Source organism: Eurytemora carolleeae, unplaced genomic scaffold, assembly GCF_000591075.1.
Source record: "Eurytemora carolleeae unplaced genomic scaffold, Eaff_2.0 scaffold10, whole genome shotgun sequence".
Taxonomy (NCBI): Eukaryota; Metazoa; Arthropoda; class Copepoda; order Calanoida; family Temoridae; genus Eurytemora; species Eurytemora carolleeae.
The window spans coordinates 490970-510989 of record NW_019396179.1 but is presented as its reverse complement, the minus strand read 5'-3'; the positions used below and the strand labels follow the sequence as shown (position 1 = coordinate 510989).

At 29.7% G+C, this 20020-nt stretch overlaps 2 protein-coding genes across 2 annotated transcripts; both read left to right on the top strand.

Annotated features, from left to right (window-relative positions):
- The first annotated feature begins 618 nt into the window (after nt 1-618).
- Nucleotides 619-4421, top strand: LOC111697364 (cornifelin homolog). The gene is made up of 5 exons (XM_023467346.1): nt 619-693; nt 2147-2197; nt 3001-3111; nt 3304-3402; nt 3755-4421. The coding sequence occupies exons 1-4, from the start codon at nt 622-624 to the stop codon at nt 3385-3387; spliced, it is 318 nt and encodes a 105-aa protein (XP_023323114.1). The 5' UTR covers nt 619-621; the 3' UTR covers nt 3388-3402; nt 3755-4421.
- Nucleotides 4422-8640: 4219 nt separating this feature from the next.
- On the top strand, nt 8641-19787 carry LOC111697347 (cornifelin homolog). The gene is made up of 4 exons (XM_023467325.1): nt 8641-8735; nt 12983-13033; nt 17658-17768; nt 19579-19787. Exons 1-4 carry the CDS (start codon nt 8661-8663, stop codon nt 19693-19695), a joined length of 354 nt encoding a protein of 117 aa, XP_023323093.1. The 5' UTR covers nt 8641-8660; the 3' UTR covers nt 19696-19787.
- Nucleotides 19788-20020: the final 233 nt, after the last annotated feature.

The window sequence follows — 20020 nt, the reverse complement described above, 5'->3', positions numbered from 1 at the left end:
ATTGTCATAAAAAAGTCAATCACTTTAGATTTTTTGGCCTCAAACCTAAATATAACTGGCTGAAAGTTAAGTTTGTATTTATGATACTATAGTTAAATAATATCCCCAATGTATTACGTTTCGTTTTTACACTAATTGCTAAATTTCTAATTTTTCTAGGATTGAATTAGTACAGAATAATATTTCTAGGATGGAGTTAATACAGAATAATATTTCTAGGATGGAGTTAGTACAGAATAATATTTCTATAAGATGGAGTTAGTAAAAAATAATATTTCTATTATCGAGTTAATACATAATAATATTTCTAGGATGGAGTTAGTACAGAATAATATTTCTAACATGAAGTTAGTACAGAATAATATTTCTTATAGGATAGAGTTAGTGCAGAATAACATTTCTAGGATGGAGTTAATAAAGAATAATATTTTTAAGATGAAGTTAGTACAGAACAATATTTCTTTAGGATGGAGATAGTACAGAACAATATTTCCAGGATGGAGTTAGTACAGAATAATATTTCTATAGTATGGAGTTAATACAGAATAATATGTTTAGGATGGAGTTAGTACAGAATAATATTTCTATTGGATGGAGTTAATACAGAATAATATTTTTAGGATGGAGTTAGTACAGAATGAATGGCAATCTGGAGTGTGTGGATGTTGTGGAGACATTAAAATATGTTTCAAGGTATGCAGCTCCCAGGTTTCGCTACGGAACCACTCAGGAATGGAATTGGTCAGGGGGTTCCCTTAGAGTTTTTGTATCAACCCATGCTGACACAGTCGGCGCTAAGGATGTGAGCGGTCAATTTGTATTTGTGTGACCATCCCCCATAATAGAGTTTACAATTTCATATATACAGATATAAAGTATTTAGGCTAATTTTGACAGATTTTGATTTCAAAATCAAAATGTGACTGAACAATTGTCGATACAGATAGGATAGTTGTTTCTCGTAAATTAGATTGAATGCATATTTCTCTATGATTGCACGTAAAACTAAAATCTTCTGTTTCCGATTAAAACTCCGCTAATTTAAAAGCTAGGAAAACAATTAATGTTTGAATTTTTTATATTTAAATGTAGACAGTGTCCGAATTTAATGAATTTGAGCCGCGCCTTAAATCCCCCAAAAACAGGTTTTCTTGAAACATTGAATACAATTTTAAGTGAAACCCACTATATTTGAGCCGCAGCTTAAATTTAAGCCGCTCAAATTCTTTAAATTCGGCCTCAGATAAATTTTCTTACTCTCAGACGTAAAATTAAAACCAGAGGAGCTACGAGCTACATTGTCACAAAGTCGTACTATGGCCCTAACCTTCTCCTTCTGTCTAATTTACAGCGTTTCGTTGAATTGTTAGTTTTACGTGGGGTAAAATTTCATGTCAAGTCCCCATCTAATATATAGATTAACATGCCGATTAAAGAACATTATTAAACGATCAGGACTAGAAATAAAATATTCACATTCTGATTAAGCCGAAGGTTAAACAACTTTCCTTATTTCGTATACAAAGCAATGTTTAATCTATATATAAATTTAGCTTGTCTGGGTGTCTGTTTGTTTGTATGCAATAAACGTCAAAACGGCTGAACCGATCGGGCCCAAATTTTGCATGGGACCTCACGTGCAGACCCCAGGGAAGGTTTATGGCCAATCAGACTTTGAATATGTGATCTTAAAATATTTCATCTTAAATTATTTTATTTTGTAAAATTTTGAAAATGCGCAAAAAATACTATGAAATTCGCAAAATTAACAAAAAAAAATGACACTGTATAAAGAGAGAAGATGCTCACAGATGAAGCCACAATTAAAAGTTGAAAAAAAGATGGGCGCAAAGCGCACTAAAAGCTTAGTATAATAAACATAACCATAACTATTAAAAATATTATTTATCAGCTCCATATGAATTGAAAGTGTTCAAAAGTATGTAATATTGCCGGTATGACTTAGATCTACCAATCCTTATAGCTCATGCAACCTTTTTTTTTAACTTTAAATTCTGTTAAATTAAATGTTTTATGCTGGATATATCAAAGGTTTTTACCATCATGTTGCAAAAATATAGGGAGTATGAGGATGATAAAATTTGCGACAATAATGCATTTCATTTGTCAAAATATATTTGTTTAGGGATTCTGTTGTAACGGACTTATGTGGATGACATGTGAAAATGCAGAAAAGGTATATTTAATAATTAATTAAACAAAATAATAAAATAACTAAATTAGGCAAGCTTATTTTTAAATCTAAAAGCTAAAACAATCCTGAGGCCGAATTTAAGAATTTAAGTCGCGGCTTAAATCCGTCAAAACCCGGTTTAAATTGAGCGCCGGCTTAAATCTTTAAACATTTGATACAATTTTAAGTGAAACCAACCATAATTAAACCACGGCTCAAATTCTTTAAATTCGGCCTCTGGTTTTTTTTTGTTTATTTTAGGATTACACTTAGTCAGCTTTATATCCTTACTTATTATTCTCATGTTTTGGCCCATACATTCTGTATTTCTATTGAACGTTTTAAATATTAATTAAAATTTTAAATTAACTTTTTGGTTGTAGGTTGGGTGAGGCTTGTCATAAAGACTAACGAAACGGTCTCTAAATTACTAAATTATTCATCTTTTATTGAAAATCTGCCAAAAATCGTCCAGAGACCTTTTATTCTTAGATATTTGAAATACTATAGTCCAACAATAAGTTATTTTACAGCAAATACTAATCTCTACAATTAATGGTTGTGTTGTGTTTTTAAAAAACACTTCGCACTTTTTCCTTTGATATATATGTTTGTTTTTCTTGAAACTGTTTATTTGCTATTTCTCTGCGAACGTTACTTGCGCATTGCTTGTTTATAAGAAGTAATGAAGAAATTATCAGAAATAAACATTTTTCGAGTCAACAAATATATGGTATATTTTCCAGATTTTTGATCAGATTAAGGTTTGAATGGGGTAAGCTTAGTCCCTTTAAACTACTATATAGGCTGGTCACGATGAGCTGACCTGGGCCTTGTTGTCCTGTCTTATACCCTCCTTAGCTTCTCCTCTTATTAGAACAGCAACTAGAGAGATGTATGGAATTGAAGGATCTGTTGTGAGTATTTAAAGAATAATTAAACAGCCTCTGCAAATGATTGACACCCATTCGTTTTTTTGCAAAGTGGGTTTGAAAAAATAAGGAGAGTGAAATCATAGCATTTTTGTCTTATAGTAAGGTTGCTTATTCTCGATGTCGATGGAAGATTCGTCAACTAATAAATGGACAGAGATCAAATAATAATTTTAGGTCTCTGACTGGATATTTGGGTGTTTTTGCACAAACTGTGTAAATACGCAGATGGCCATGGAACATAAAGCTAGGAACGCGTAATGTCATAGCTCTGGAGTAAGTAATAAGACGTTTTCTAAATGAATGAAAAAAAAACATTTTCACTTTTTCAATCTCCAATATTCATTTTCAAAGCAATAGCAACCCAAAATTGAACCTACTGTGACGTCCTTTTGATTAACCCCTATAAAAAAACTTCAAACAAAATGTAGAAAGTTAAACTTTACATTTTATGCTTTAAAATCTTTATCTTCGAATAATGCTACATAACGTATACTTATATTTAATTCATGATAATATTATGAAATGTTGTTATTTTTAATATCTTAAAATTTTTATAAATTTACCAAACCATAACTTATGTTCGTGAAAAAAAAACAATGTAATCAAACCTTTATGTTTATTTTAGGCTGCTTGCATTTGATCCATGATTATTGATCAGTGATCATGAAACTCTGAACCATCCATATCAGCAGCATTTAGTCTATTTTAATATTATAATCAATATTTAGCTTTGTATGGTCTATCTTAATATTATAATCAATATTTAGCTTTGTAAAGTCTATTTTAATTATTATAATCAAATATTTAGCTTTGTAGAGTCTATTTTAATTATTAAAATTAAGTATTTTTAAGCTTAAGCATTGCAAACTAGACAAATGTATGTGACGTCACTGCTACGACTTTGTAACCTCGTAGCCACTCTAGTTCGAATTTTACGCACAAGTGTAAGAAAAGAAAATGTATTTAGTTTGATGCAAGAAACTCAAAACATTCTTGTTCTTCTAAATACCTCTTGATATAGTTAATAATTAAAAGGTTCAAAGTAAAATTTAAAGCATACTTTTAAAAGAGCACACTTTATATGGACAAACCCCAAAATATTCAAATCTTTATGCTCTTTAATAATTCAAGCAAATGTGTTTGCTCTAAAATTTATTAGCGTTAGTCGAAATTATTGTATTAACAATAAAATCAGAAGTTCTCTTTTATAAGTGTTAAGTAAAAAAGTACATATTTGATTTTAATTTTAATCTGAATCGTAAATTTCAAATAAGTGAAGACGATAATCATTAACAACCACATTTCAAACTTTAATCTTTTCTCTTTAATATTTAATCTTTAATATTTAATCTTTATTCTTTAATCTTTAATCTTTAATCTTTAATTTCTAATATTTAATTTCTAATCTTTAATCTTTAATCTTTAATCTTTAATCTTTAATCTTTAATCTTAAATCTTTAATCTTTAATTTTTAATCTTGAATCATAAATCTCTAATCTTTAATCTTTAATCTTTAATCCTTCATAATTAACAACCACATTTCCAACTTAATCTTTTCTCTTTAATATTTAATCTTTAATCTTTAATTTTCAATCTTTAATCTTTAATCTTTAATCTTGCATCTTTAATCTTTAATCTTTAATCTTTAATCTGTAATCTTTAATCTTTAGTCTTTTATCTTTCATTTTTAATCTTTAATCTTTAATCTGTAATCTTTAATCTTTTATCTTTCAGTGTAATCTTTAATCTTTAATCTTTAATCTTTAATTTTAATTTTTAATCTTTAAATTTTGATCTTTAAACTTTAATCTTTAATCCAAAATTTTTGGATTAAAATTATGACTTATTTTATGTATAATAATATAATAAGATAAAGAAAATAAAAGATTTAACATTTCGATCAGAATTTATTTTTAAAGTATTCATTTTTTCCGTGTAGAGAGACTGTAGATATGATTTAAAGTGTCGATCCACGGAAGACCCTTTTACATTTGTGTAAGATCAAGAACTCAAAAGCTCGACGTTTTTTTACTTTGAAAATAGATTATTTTCAATTGTAAGAATCAAACACGCTTCAAGGTGGAAAAAAAATATTCTCTACATTATTGATGTGATAAAGGGTTAAAGGGAACTGATGTGAATCAGACATCTTATTCGAGGGACACCTGAAATTACGTCTTTAGTTCTTTACGGGAGAAAAAAAAGAAATCAAGAAAATAGCATTTAATGTGAATTGCCGGAAAGTTTGCAGCGTTTTTTCACGTTTAATCAGAAATACTAAAAAATCTAGTTCTGTTAATCAAAATAATGTAAATTTGCGTTCAAGACTAAGTTAAACTCCATGTAAAGCGTTTAATGTATAATTATCACCATTTCAATGATTTTTTAAGAAGTCTTATTAATTATAATAAAATTTTGTTACAATTATTTTCTCAAATTTTCTAAAATTTGCAAATTTTTGCTAAAAAGTAGAGACTGCAATTGCATACAAATTAATTTTATGATTCTTTCGGATTATGATTAGAAAAAAGAAATTCGTAAAATTCTAGATTTCTTTCCCTCCTTTAATTAATCATTTAAAACAGCCCTACTTCTCATGCTTTGTATTCATAGTTACAAATAAACATTATGAAAATGTAATGTTAATCATATTTTTATAAATTAGAACACAAACTTTGAATCAAGAGAAAAGTAGACTATAGTATTTTTATAAGTTTTGTGATTTAATTATTTGATAAACGACAATATATTCCACATTATTGATCAGATAATTTATGTTCAAGTGCATCGTAATCTTTGCAAGGAGGGTCACTTGAAATTACGTTTACAGTCCCTTTAATATCACCAAAAATAAAGGGTTTAAAAGCTTATGAGACAGTTGTTGAAATTTGGTTTACAAGGTTCAGGTGTGTATCGTCTGTAGGGTTAATATCTTTAAAATATGAAAACTTAAACTCGTAAGGAATAAAATAAAAAGCACTTGAGAGACCACGGTATGGAATTTATACTGACTTTTTCATTACGATTATATTAACTCTACCAAATAACAACTTTACCAAAAAGAAACTTTACCAAATAACAACTTTATCAAATAGAAACTTTACCAAAGAGAAACTTTACCAACTAACAACTTTACCTAAGAGAAACTTTACCAAATAACAACTTTACCAAAAAGAAACTTTACCAAATAAGAACTTTATCAAATAGAAACTTTACCAAAGAGAAACTTTACCAACTAACAACTTTACCAAATAGAAACATTACCAAAGAGAAACTTTACCAAATAACAACTTTACCTACTAACAACTTTACCAAATAGAAACTTTACCAAATAAGAACTTTACCAAATAACAACTTTATCAAATAAAAGCTTTACCAAATAACATCTGTACCAAATAGAAACTGTAACTAATAAAAACTGTACCTAATAAAAACTTTACCAAATAAAAACTTTACCAACTAACAACTTTACCAAACAGAAACTTTACCAAATAACAACTTTCCAAATAGAAACTTTACCTAATGAAAACTGTATTAAATAAAAACTTTACAAAATAATAGCTTTATCAAAAAACAAATCTACAAAATAACATTTTTTCCAAATAAAAACTTTACCAAAGAACAACTTTACCAGAAATAGTTTTACCAAATAACAACTTTACAAAATAAAAGCTTTACCACATAACAACTTTACAAAATAAAAGCTTTACCAAATAACACCTTTACAACATAATAATTCTTAAAATGTATATACTTAGCAAAGTAATTTTGGTATCTGCATTAAATTGAGTATTTTGATGGTTTACTCAATGATAAAGCACAGTAGTAAGCGATTTTTTACCTACAAGGAATCCTGAAATAGGGTTTCCATTCGCAAAACTTTTGCGCAATTTTTGCGGAACGAAACGCAAAATTTTTCTTTCTTTGCGCATCAGTTTTGCGCGAAAAAACAACAATTTGCGCAATCATTCGCAAAAGTCATTTCGCGCAAAATTGCCCTTTTCCGCTTTTGCGAAACTCAAGTTTTGCGCAATTTCGCAACNGCAGACAATACATATTATTAAATAGGCGCAGACAATACATATTATTAAATAGGCGCAGACAATACATATTATTAAATAGGCGCAGACAATACATATTATTAAATAGGCGCAGACAATACATATTATTAAATAGGCGCAGACAATACATATTATTAAATAGGCGCAGACAATACATATTATTAAATAGGCGCAGACAATACATATTATTAAATAGGCGCAGACAATACATATTATTAAATAGGCGCAGACAATACATATTATTAAATAGGCGCAGACAATACATATTATTAAATAGGCGCAGACAATACATATTATTAAATAGGCGCAGACAATACATATTATTAAATAGGCGCAGACAATACATATTATTAAATAGGCGCAGACAAGACATATTATTAAATAGGCGCAGACAATACATACTATTAAATAGGCGCAGACAATACATATTATTAAAACTGCATTTGGAAAGAAATATTCGAAATTGTGAGCATATAGGATCGCTCGAATAAACCCTTACATTTGTTTCATGTCCCAACAAAAAGTTTTTAAATGCAAAGACGACAACTTATAAAACTTTAAACCAAGTAATATGAAACCATTTTGTATGTCTATAAATGATATGCAATGTCGTAGACAATTTATCAGTTAATTTATACAACAAGGTTAAAGGGAGAGACCGACAACGTAGCATTTATGATTCGAGAATGGAACAAATATATGCTTTTACTTAGAAATTATACTTCGTAAAACTCTCATTGTTATTAAATGTACCCTTAAACTACTTTGTCTTCATTATACTGCACTATTGGTTCAAATATTTACTTATCCGGTCTCTACCATTAATACCTTAAAATCACTCTTTGAAAATAGGTGATTAATTTCAATTTAAATGAAAGAATTTTCAATGACCTTAACAAAGTTTTCAATACACAAAGATCCAGACAGCTACAAGAACTTGGTTTTATTTTCAAGACTGGATTGTCTTTGAAATGTCGCGACGCCTTTGCCTTTGTATTTACCTCCATAACTCAGTTTTACTTTTGTGTAGCCCTAGTCATGTACTTTCTAGAAGTGCAAAGGTCTTGTTTTTGAGAAGTAATTGGCAAACTTTTCATCAATGTTAGTGTGAGAGCTTGCAAAGTTTTTGCCACAAATTCTGATTTTCTAATTTCAATATCGTTGCAACCCGATGTCGTAGACCTTTAATATTTCAAACCATGAATGCTATCAGATCAAATAATGTAAGTTTGAAATATCAAAAGTTTACATCATAAGGTTGCAAAGATGTAGGTTTTACAAAAACTGAATTTGTGGCAAAGACTCAATTCCTTTGGATCCCTGTGGTTAGTGTACTGCGGTCGGAAAGAATCGTGTTTTATTATTATTATTTTGTTATTATGTCTGGTTTCCTTTAGAAGAGTTTATAGAAAATATAGAAGTTAATTCAAAATATGCATTATTTTTTCAGTCTGAAATTAGAGGCTAAAGATGTCTGAACTAGTGCACAATGAATGGCAACATAGCATTCTTGGATGCTTCAGTGATATGGGAATATGTTTCAGGGTAAATATTTCAAAATATCTTTTATTTAAAGGGACAATAGGGGTTATCTTATCATTATTAATTGGAACTGGCATGTCCGATCCTCAACTTTACTTTAAAAGTTTAACCTTTAATTTTAGCAACAATGAGAAAGATATTCTCTTTTTTCGTTTTGAAAAAGTGCAAACTTCTAATAATTTCCCTTGTTTTTTTGTGCTGCATAATTCCGTAAAACCCATTGACATAGAATTGCAATTATAAACCATTAATTTTAAAATAAAAGAGGGATGACTTCATTTTTTTAAATGATGCTTTGATTAAAAACAATCTTAAGAATGACAGAAACACCTTTATGTTATAAAATTGATTAATTTAATATTACTCTGAATATTGCAGCAAACAAAGCCTATCTCTTCAAACAAGCTGCAATGGCATTTATTTTGTAACCTAAAAAAGATTAAACGTAGAACATCTCTTGATTGAAAAATGATTTATAAAAACATATTTATTAAATTCTAGAAAATTTGATTTTAATAATATTTTTTGAATATGTGAAATTTTTGTACAAAGAAGATAATTATTCAAACATACGTCAGCATTTATAATGAAAATGGTGATTAAGTATTAAATATTCAAACGTGGGTCAGACGTATTAACTTGTAAACAACAACGCCACGACAAGTTGTTCTACATTCATAAATAATTTAAATGTACGTCAGAGTTTTGTATAATTAGACCTGAAAACTCAATTTTTATACGAACCGGATTTACTGGTTTGATATGCTACTCTATATGTTGAATTTAAACAACTTCTAGGAAACAAATTAAAGATTAAATTAATCTTGGAGAAATAAAAAGTTGTGATCAAACATTGATCTCGATATCCACAATTCTAAAGTGTTCAGCTAAAATGTCTGTATTTTTATATGAGATTCTAAAAATGAAACCTTTTTAAATTGAAACAAATTAGGATTTATTCCGCGAAAAACAGAAATTGCTCATATTAATATGAATTCTCATTGGTCAACCAAAGATTTTTTTAGGGTTCTAAGCTAGGAACTTTGGAATGGGATACCCTTAATCCCTATCGCTTAATATACATATCCAGTTTGGACATTTTTAATTTGATGCTTAATCCGCTCTAATTGAATATACTTACCAGATTCTGACCAATGACCAAGTTCATTAAACGGCGCGTAAAATTAAACTTTCCCGGCTTCTGATTAGCTATTAAGGATTCTCTTTTGCAACTTTATTGGTGGAATTTTATACAATTTTCATGATAAAAACAAAAGCTTAAAATAAACTTGAGATAAATAAAAAGAAAAGACCAAGAATTGATCTGAATATCCACATTTCTAAATTGTTCCGCTCTGGCGGTCAAATCTCTCATTCATGTATTCATTGGTTGGGCATAAAAATCCAACATAATTTTAATTTATTAACTACACAATTATACGGATCAGTAAAAACTTCTAACTGGATTAACAAAATAAAAGTTGCAAAAAAGAAAGAGAAAAATTCCAAAGTTTTCATTTCAATGACATTTGATCTGACGTATCATTAAAACCATTTCTTATGATATTCCAATAAAAAAGGCATTTTTCTTCAGGCTTGTATATTATTCGGATTTTAATTATATATTCATTATTATAGAGCTTTGACCTTGTTAATCATACTTCGGTAGACATAAAAATTAAAGTAAAGAAGAAAACATTGTTAAGCAAACTCTCACAAAATTAAAAATGTACGTGTTTGAAAATTCAAACAAAGACTGCAAAGTGATCTAAAGGTTGCAAGCTTACAAGCTAATATAAATAATAATTTTGCCAATGCTGGAAACAAGTTCTTTAGAGTTCTATTTTGTATATGTTTAGGGCTACATTAAATTTAACCCTATTCCTTTTGTTTTTAACACAAAAGTAACGTTTGACACACTTTCAGTTTTCCAATTTTGATAATTTCTAGCTTTATGGAAAGCCTATCACATAGGAAACGGATTGCACATGTTTTGCACAGAAATTTTTGAAAATTATTAGCATACAACGGGTCAAAAAAAATTTGCACATTTTTAGTTTTTCTTAAATTACATGGTCAAGGGTTTTTATAAAAATGAGTATCTTATTAATTTTGGAGATTTTTATTCGCAAACATTTTAATATATTATTGGAATTTGAAAAAAAAACTTATTTTTTTGCAGATTCTAAAAGTAGAGCATAAGATCTTTCCAATGATGTATCATTTGTCATATTTAGAAATCAAACTTTGGATCTAGAGGGGGGAGGGGGGCAAATTGAACTAACCCCCCCCCCCAGCGTATCCTGATTAAGTAAGTTAGCGAGGTAAAACCATGACGTTGCGACACTTGAAAGTCAACACAGTCTATTCTATGTTCGGTTTACTTGTCGTATAGCGTGTGTTTTAATATTTGATTAAATATATATACATAAAAATATGAGCTGTATATATTTATATTTTATATTGTTCTATTGTCAAAGCAAAAGGAATATACATATTGTATTGTTTTGTGGGTTCGTATTAACGACGGGGTTTTACGTTACCGCTTGAACTTAACCAGGGTTTCCACAAAACAATAGATTTTTTTTGTGTTCAAGCACGAAATGATTTTTTGCACTAAATTGCGTATCATTTGCGTATCATATTAAAAGACAGTTGTGCACAAAATTTCTCATTATTATGAAAATAATAGTTTTTATCAAGATATTGCGATGAATACGAAATTTTAGTTGTTTTTTGTACAAAACTGAAATTGTTTTTTGAAATAACAAATTACAAAGTAAAAAAACTCTTTAGAATTTGCGCGCAATAGCTTTTTGCAACCATGCGGAATTGTTTGATATTTCGCTAAACGTAGGAAAACCTTTCAGCATAATTAAGAATGCAAATACTCCACATTGGTATTTTTTGTAGGGTTTAACTTGGGTTTACCATGAGGACTGGATAATTAAACCTTTAGGAAGTCAATTCTAGTGCCGGTTTGGATCATGCAACGATCGGTTTATATGCATATAAGTTTATAATAATTAAAAAAACAGACTTGGAAACGTGTAAACAGGAATATGTAGTTTAAATTCAATTACTTCTCTTTTGTCGTCAAAACACCACATCTTTGATTTCAGTTTATCTAAGCGGACTAGTTATCTGGTTTTCTGCTTCTTTTTTAATCATTGTATGTGTTCTGACTTAACCATATCCCTTGCTGCAGCTGGGTACTTGAAAACTAGGATACGCTGAAGAGGGCCCTCTAAATATTATATTTGATGTCCAAATATGACAAATGATACATCATTGGAAAGCTATTATGTTCTACTTTTAGAATCTGCAAAAAAATTGCAAGCTTACAAAAGTTTTTTTTTTTGCCAAATCTAGTGATATATAGTAAAATGTGTGCAAAAAATGTACAAAAAACTATTAAATATACATTTTTTAAAAGCCCTTGACCATGCAATTTCAAATATACAAAAATGTTTACAAGATTTTTTATAACCTAGTGTTTGATCAAGAAAAACTAAAGATGTGCAAATTTCTTTTGATGGGTTGTATTGTATGCAAATAATTTGCATACATGTCTTTGCAAAACTTGTGCAATCCAATTTCTTGTATCATTGGCTTTCCAAAAAGCTTTAAATTACCAAAATCTAACAACTGAAAGTGGGTTTATGCAAAGATTTAGTTTCTTACAGGAAAAAGTAGTCATTCAGGCAGTGTGCCTGGGGACTCAGAAGGGCTATATATGTATTGTGGAAAAGTCAGAAAATTGCTACAGACCAATACCTTTTGAGCTATGAATAAATAGAACTTAAGGGAGGGGTTCAAATTGACAACCCCCCAGCAGGAATAGGGCTAAAAGAGCTCCCCACGAATCTGATATGTGTTTATGTTTCAGAACATTATACCCAATATTTTTGCTTTAGTTTTTACATTTTCTTTGACAGAAGATATTTACCTACTTTTATTAAATGATTATTAAAACGATTTTACTAATTGTTATGAAATAAGTTTGTTAAAGATAAATTTTCCATTAAGTAATAAAGGCAAGCTTAAGAAACATTACATTTTGACGAAACAGAATGAGGATTTCTTGCGATGCGTTATGAACATAAAAATAAAATGACTGTTTAAAAATTAACATTAAAATGATACCCATCAGCTGCCCTTGCTGGTTCAACTTCAAACTTTACTCGTTTCAATCTCAGAAAATGATACAATATTAAAGAATATGATAAATGTCGTCTTTATTTGCTCAGGGTTGCTGTTGCTGTATGCCCCTCTGCATGATGTGCGAGAATGCAGAAAAGGTACAATAATAATTATATGATACAGATAATACAAATATTATAATGATACTAGAATAATAATATCATAGTGATACTAGACTATAATAATGATAATAATAATATAATAACAATCATAATAATATTATAACAACAATAGCAAAATAATAATAATTTAAAGCAAAACATATTTCAAAATTCCTCAAGGTCCTAAAAATCTCAAAATCTAACCATGAAACATTCAACATTTGTGTCCTTTCAAAACTACCAGAGATATGCAAGATTTTTTTTAAAGATTTTAATTCATTTCATAAAATTATGAAATTGTCCAATTCTAAACAAAATTCGTCTATCTCTTATTTTATAATCCTTCATATTTTTGAAACCTGGTGGCAAGTCTTTATCAAATATCAAAGGTTTCCACCCTGTGGTTGCAAACTTATGGGTTAACAAATTTTTTCATGGTCCGTGAGTATTCAGAACAAAATATAAGTAAATAATTTTAACTTTCAATACATTAACTGCATACTAAGTGTATATATATGTTAATCCATATGGTTAAATTATTGCATTGTATAAACCAGAAAAAAAATATGCATTTTTTAATACAATGCTTTAAAAATATAAATGTAATTGAGACGTTGTTTTATAAGTTATAAATGATACTTAGAGTGTCCAAAAATTTGATTCTCGATGTTTTTACTATTCTAACAGTTATGCAAAGATGGCAAGAGGCCGAATTTAAAGAAATATGGTTAGTTCCGCTCAAAATTATATTTTACTTTCAAGAATAAAGCACTCAATTCGAAGCGGTTTTTGGAGAATTTGAGACGCGGCTCAAATTCATTAAATTTGGACGAAGGTCTAAGTTATTACAAGTATGAATTAGATAAAATTGTTTGTAAAATCTAAAAGACTTATTATTTTCAGTTAAAGGTTTTCTAAATAAGTTACATGCGCTTTTCTACTGCAGGAAAACATAGAGGAGTTTAAAGAAATCAACATGTTTTAACTTTTAAAAACGAAAATATCTTTCACATTATTGATAAGATAAACGTTGCAAGGATACTCTTAAAATCGGGCTAGCCATCTTTACATAGAGATATGGACCACTTGAAAAAACGCTTGATCAGTACCTAAAAAGAGCTATCTGTGAATCAGGAAAAATTGTAATTTTAAGACCCCGAATTACCCTTTGAAAATAAAGTTAAGGATCTATAGAAAACCTTTTATGAAATTATTTTTAAAGATAATACCTCAAGATTTTGGGACTCCCTGATCTGGTATAAAAACCTGGCTTTGGGACTCTCTGATCTGGTATAAAAACCTGGTTTTGGGACCCCCTGATCTGGTTTAAAACCAGGTTTTGGAATTTCCAGATCTGGTTTAAAAAACTGGCTTGGGAAACCCTGATCTGGTATAAAAACCTGCTTTTGGTACATCCTGATCTGGTATAAAAACATGTTTTGGGACACCCTGATCAGGTACAAAAACATGGTTTTGGGACTCCCTGATCTGGTATTAAAACCTGGTTTTGGGACTCCCTGATCTGGAATAAAAACCTGGTTTTGGGACCCCTGATCTAGGATAAAAATCTGGTTTTGGTACATCCAGATATTGTATAAAAACCTGGTTTTGGGACCCCCTGATCTGGTATAAAAACCTGGTTTCGGGACACCCTGACCTGGTAAAAAAACCTGGTTTTAGGACACCCTGATCTAGAATAAAAACATGGTTTTGGGACCCCCTGATCTGGTATAAAAACCTGGTTATGGGACCCCCGATCTGGTATAAAAACCTGGTTTTGGTACATACTGATCTAGTATAAAAACCTGGTTTTGGGACACCCCGATCTGGAATAAAAACCTGGTTTTGGGACCCCCTGATCTGGTATAAAAACCTGGTTTTGATACATTCTGATCTAGTATAAAAATATGGTTTTGGTACATCCTAATCTGGTATAAAAACCTGGTTTTGGGACACCCTGATCTGGAATAAAAACCTGGTTTTGAGACATACTGATCTGGTATAAAAACCTGGTTTGGGACACCCAGATCTGGTTTAAAACCTGGTTTTGAGACATACTGATCTGGTATTAAAAACATGGTTTTGGGACACCCTGATCTGGTATAAAAACATGGTTTTGGTACATCCTGATCTGGTTTAAAAACCTGGTTTGGGACACCCAGATCTGGTTTAAAACCTGGTTTTGGTACATCCTGATCTGGTTAAACACTTGGTTTTGTGACCCCCTGATCTGGTTTAAAAACCTGGTTTTGGTACCCCTGATCTTGTATAAAAACCTGGTTTTGGTACATCCTGATCTGGTATAAAAACCTGGTTTTGGTACATCCTGGTCTGATATAAAAACCTGGTTTTGGGACACCCTGATCTAGTATAAAAACATGGTTTTGGGACCCCCTGATCTGGTATAAAAACCTGGTTTTGGGACCCCCTGATCTGGTATAAAAACATGGTTTTGGTACATCCTGATCTGGTATGAAAACCTGGTTTTAGTACACCCTGATCTGGTGTAAAAATCTGGTTTTGTTACACCCTGATCTGGTATAAAAACCTGGTTTTGGTACATCCTGATCTGGTATAAAAACATGGTTTTGTGACCCCCTGATCTGGTATAAAAACCTTTATTTTACCAAATATCAGATAACGAAGAATTGAGTACACAAAGACATGCAAAGATTATACATGAAAGTAATAAAGCTATTTACAATTATTGAGTTTTATATATTTATATTTATAACTTTAAGTATTCCATGTTTGAGTGTTTGCTTGTGTGTAGGCACGATTATAACTCACACACCTCTTGACATATTTACTTTCAATTTGAAATATAGGGAACTCGAAACAATTAATGCAAAGTTCTGTTGTTCAACAATTCTAGATTGAATTGGTTGACGTTTACAAGAAAAAATTAGATTTCCACAAAGCTTTGTCTAAAAAATAAACTTACTCTTTCATAGTCAAACACTTAACAAAGAAGTTTTTAACCCAGCTAAACACGTATTGCATTATATATGCTTGACTATGTATTATATATTAACTAAACTTTTTATGTTGACGGGGAACAATTGGTTAATGTGGACCCTGCTAGTTCTATGTACATATATTAACTAAACTATATATGTAGACGGAGAGCAGTGGATTAATGTGGACCCTGCTAGTTCTATGTATAAATATTAACTAAACTGTATATGTAGACTGGGAACAGTGGATTAATGTGGGCCCTGCTAGTTCTATGTATATATTAACTAAACTATATATGTAGACTGGGAACAGTGGATTAATGTGGACCCTGCTAGTTCTATTATATATTGACTAAACTATATATATAGACTGGGAACAGTGGATAAATGTGGACCTTGCTAGTTCTATGTATATATTAACTAAACTATATATGTAGACTGGGAACAGTGGATTAATGTGGACCCTGCTAGTTCTATGTATATATTAACTAAACTATATATGTAAACTGGGAACAGTGGATTAATGTGGACCCTGTTAGTTCTATGTATATATTAACTAAACTATATATGTACTATGTAGACGGAGAACAGTGGATTAATGTGTTACCCTGCTAGTTCTATATATATTAACTAAACTATATATGTAGACTGGGAATAGTGGATTAATGTGGACCCTGCTAGTTCTATGTATATATTAACTAAACTATATATGTTAAATGGAACAGTGGATTAATATGGACCCTGTTAGTTCTATGTATATATAACTAAACTATATATGTAGACGGGAAACAGTGGATTAATGTGGACCCTGCTAGTTCTATGTATATATTAACTAAACTATATATATATGTAGACTGGTAACAGTGGATTAATGTGGACTCTGCTAGTTCTATATATATTAACTAAACTATATATATGTAGACTGGAAACATTTTTTTAATGTGAACCGTGCTAGTTCTATGTATATATTAACTAAACCATATAAGTAGACGGGGAACAGTGGATTAATGTGGACCCTACTAGTTCTATGTATATATATTAACTAAACTATATATATGTAGACTGGGAACAGTGGATTAATGTGGACCCTGCTAGTTCTATTATATATTAACTAAACTATATATGTAGACTGGGAACGGTGGATTAATGTGGACTCTGCTAGTTCTATGCAAATAGATTGTTAAGTACAATAGATGGCAACGTAGAATTTGTACACTCTCAGTACAGTTGTTTTCTGTCGTCACAAGTGTCAATTCAGTTTGTGTGTCCGACAAAATTATCAATAATAGTGATAATTTTAGAATAAAGTGCTTTTCTTACAGTAAAATAAGTGCAATTTTATGTTTTTTTAGTTTCTGTTTTTATTTAATCTTAGAAAACATGTCAACTAATGTGAGACAATTTCGTTTTCTTTGTTATATTTGACACTTATGACGTTGTGTATAATTTGTTCATTTCTCTGTTGCCACCTATTGTACTTGATAATCTATTTGGTTCTATGTATATATAATAACTAAACTATATATTAAGACTGGAAACAGTGGATTAATGTGGACCCTGCTAGTTATATATATATATATTAACTAAACTATATATTAAGACTGGAAACAGTGGATTAATGTGGACCCTGCTAGTTATATATATAAACTAAACTATGTATTAAGACTGGAAACAGTGGATTAATGTGGACCCTGCTAGTTCTATGTGTTCCAACTGTTGCTGTATCTTTAACTAGAACTGCTACGAGGGAAATTTATGGAATAGAAGGAGAACCGGTAAGTTGAAAATGAAATTTTTGTAACAAATGCAAAGAAACACCGATTTTTGGTATGAAAAAAGAAAAAGCTCCAATATCATAAAATTTAAAAACATCGAACCATTCTTGCATATTGTTAATCTTCAACTCTTGATTTTGATATTCAATCTGGGTACCAATAACCATCACGGAGATATCGATTATGAAAATTAATGAAAAAAAATTTTTGCACTGATAATGAAATTTGCAAATATGATGGAAATAATTACAACGGTAAATACGTAATTGTAAAGTAATAAAATAATTTCTACAATTTCTTCAGGCAATGTGATATTTAAACTAATGGGGTTTAGTGCAGAGTCTTCAGTTTATATGAAAACAGTTGGACACTTTCGATTTTTTAAACGTTTATGTGAAATTTTCGAAACGATGGTTAAGCGTCAAAAGAAATTGTTTTTGAAAATCTGAAAAATGATTGTTTTGAAAGAAGTTTTTATTTTGTTTTTTGTTTTTATATCAAATACAGAAAAGGGAAAACATAATTTTACGTTTTGAAACTAAAATATTTATTTTTTATTCTTCGTTTTAAAATGAAATTTTTTTATCTAAAAGTCGTTTCAGATGTTTCTGAAAATAATCCAAATACCACTCAAAAGTCAAAACGTAAACAATTCAAAACGGTGCCCTTCCCTTCACTGCAGATGAGTCCAAACATTTCAATATACAAATTATTTTTATTATATTCAATTTACTACTTTGAGCTGTCTATTACTCCTAAATAGATTTTCTATCTATATACAAATTTAGCTTGTCTGTTTGTTTGTATCCAATAAACGTCAAAACGACTGAACCGATCGGGCCCAAATTTTTTGTGAGACATCACGTAACCACAGGGAAAGTTTATGAATAATTTTTTTTTTTTAAATGTGTTTTAAAGGTTTTTAATTTGTAAAAAAAATTAAATCTTTGAAAATCCGCGAATTTTTTTTTTTAAAAATCCGCAAAATTTGTTTCTTCTTTGTTTTAAAATGTAAACAAAAAGAACATGTTCACAATTTAAATAGAAGATGGGCGCGAAGCGCCCTAAAATCCTAGCAAGAAGGGCGCAAAGCGCCTTGAATTTATAGTTTTAACATAAATAATCTCAAGAAAATATTATTCTAAATAGGCTAGAACATATTAACAAAGGGTCTGAAAAAATATTATGTTTTCCTAAACATGTTAACGTACTTTTGGTAAAAAATATTACAGTGCAAAATTAATATTTTATCATGATCCAAAAAATGAACAAACATGGTATACGGTCACGGACCAATAAGCTTAATATAATGATTTTACAACAAAAGAATCAAGTTTACAGTTGCAGGGCAAAAATTAAAGTTTACAAAAATCATCATTTTTTTCAAAAATGATTTTGAAAAATAGTTTGATCTAAAATATACGTGTTTTATTGCTTACATATTGGTTCCATCAAAATAAATTTGGAAATCTTAGCCGTCCAAGGGTTAAACAATTCTAAATAAAATGTGAACAGCATCTTGGCAATAAAACTCGTAAAAAAACTTGACTTTAAAGTATCAGTGCTAAACTACTTCATGAACTGAAGTTTGTTAAGTAAAGTAAACTAAAATTCAATGATAAACTCAACTTTATGTTCCAAGTTTGTGACTAGTTTAAAACTGGGTTCCAATACTTGATTTTTTAACGATTTTTTGTGTCAAGTTTGTCAACTAGTTTTCTAGTATTCTATACAAGTTCTGTTTGCGGGATAAAAAATTGGCTAAATTTTAGATAGGGATCAATTTTTAAATTATAATTTCCATTTTTAGGTTATGGACTGGGTGTGTGGTTGCTGCTTGCCTGCCTGTACTAATTGTCAGATTGCTATGGAGCACAAAGCCAGAAGTGAAAATGGTTATAATGCTCGTGGACCACCAAGGCACTAATAGGTGTGAATAGTTGAGCTACATATCTGGATTTAATGATTTGAATATATAAACAAATAAGAGGTCATAAAAAGAACAATGTGAACGAATTTTTTTAAAAAAATATTATTAAAATTTTCATTTAAATATCTATTTACTAAAAACATCAATGTATTTCATACCATCGTTCATTCTTATCTTCAGATAAAATGTTTTTAAAATCAAAATACTTGTTGGGCCGTTACTGCACCTTGTGATATAAAATTATAGCTATGTAGTTGCCTAGTATGTTTAAGGTTTGAATTATGAAATTTTCAGTATCTTTTTTATGTCAATTTACCCTCAC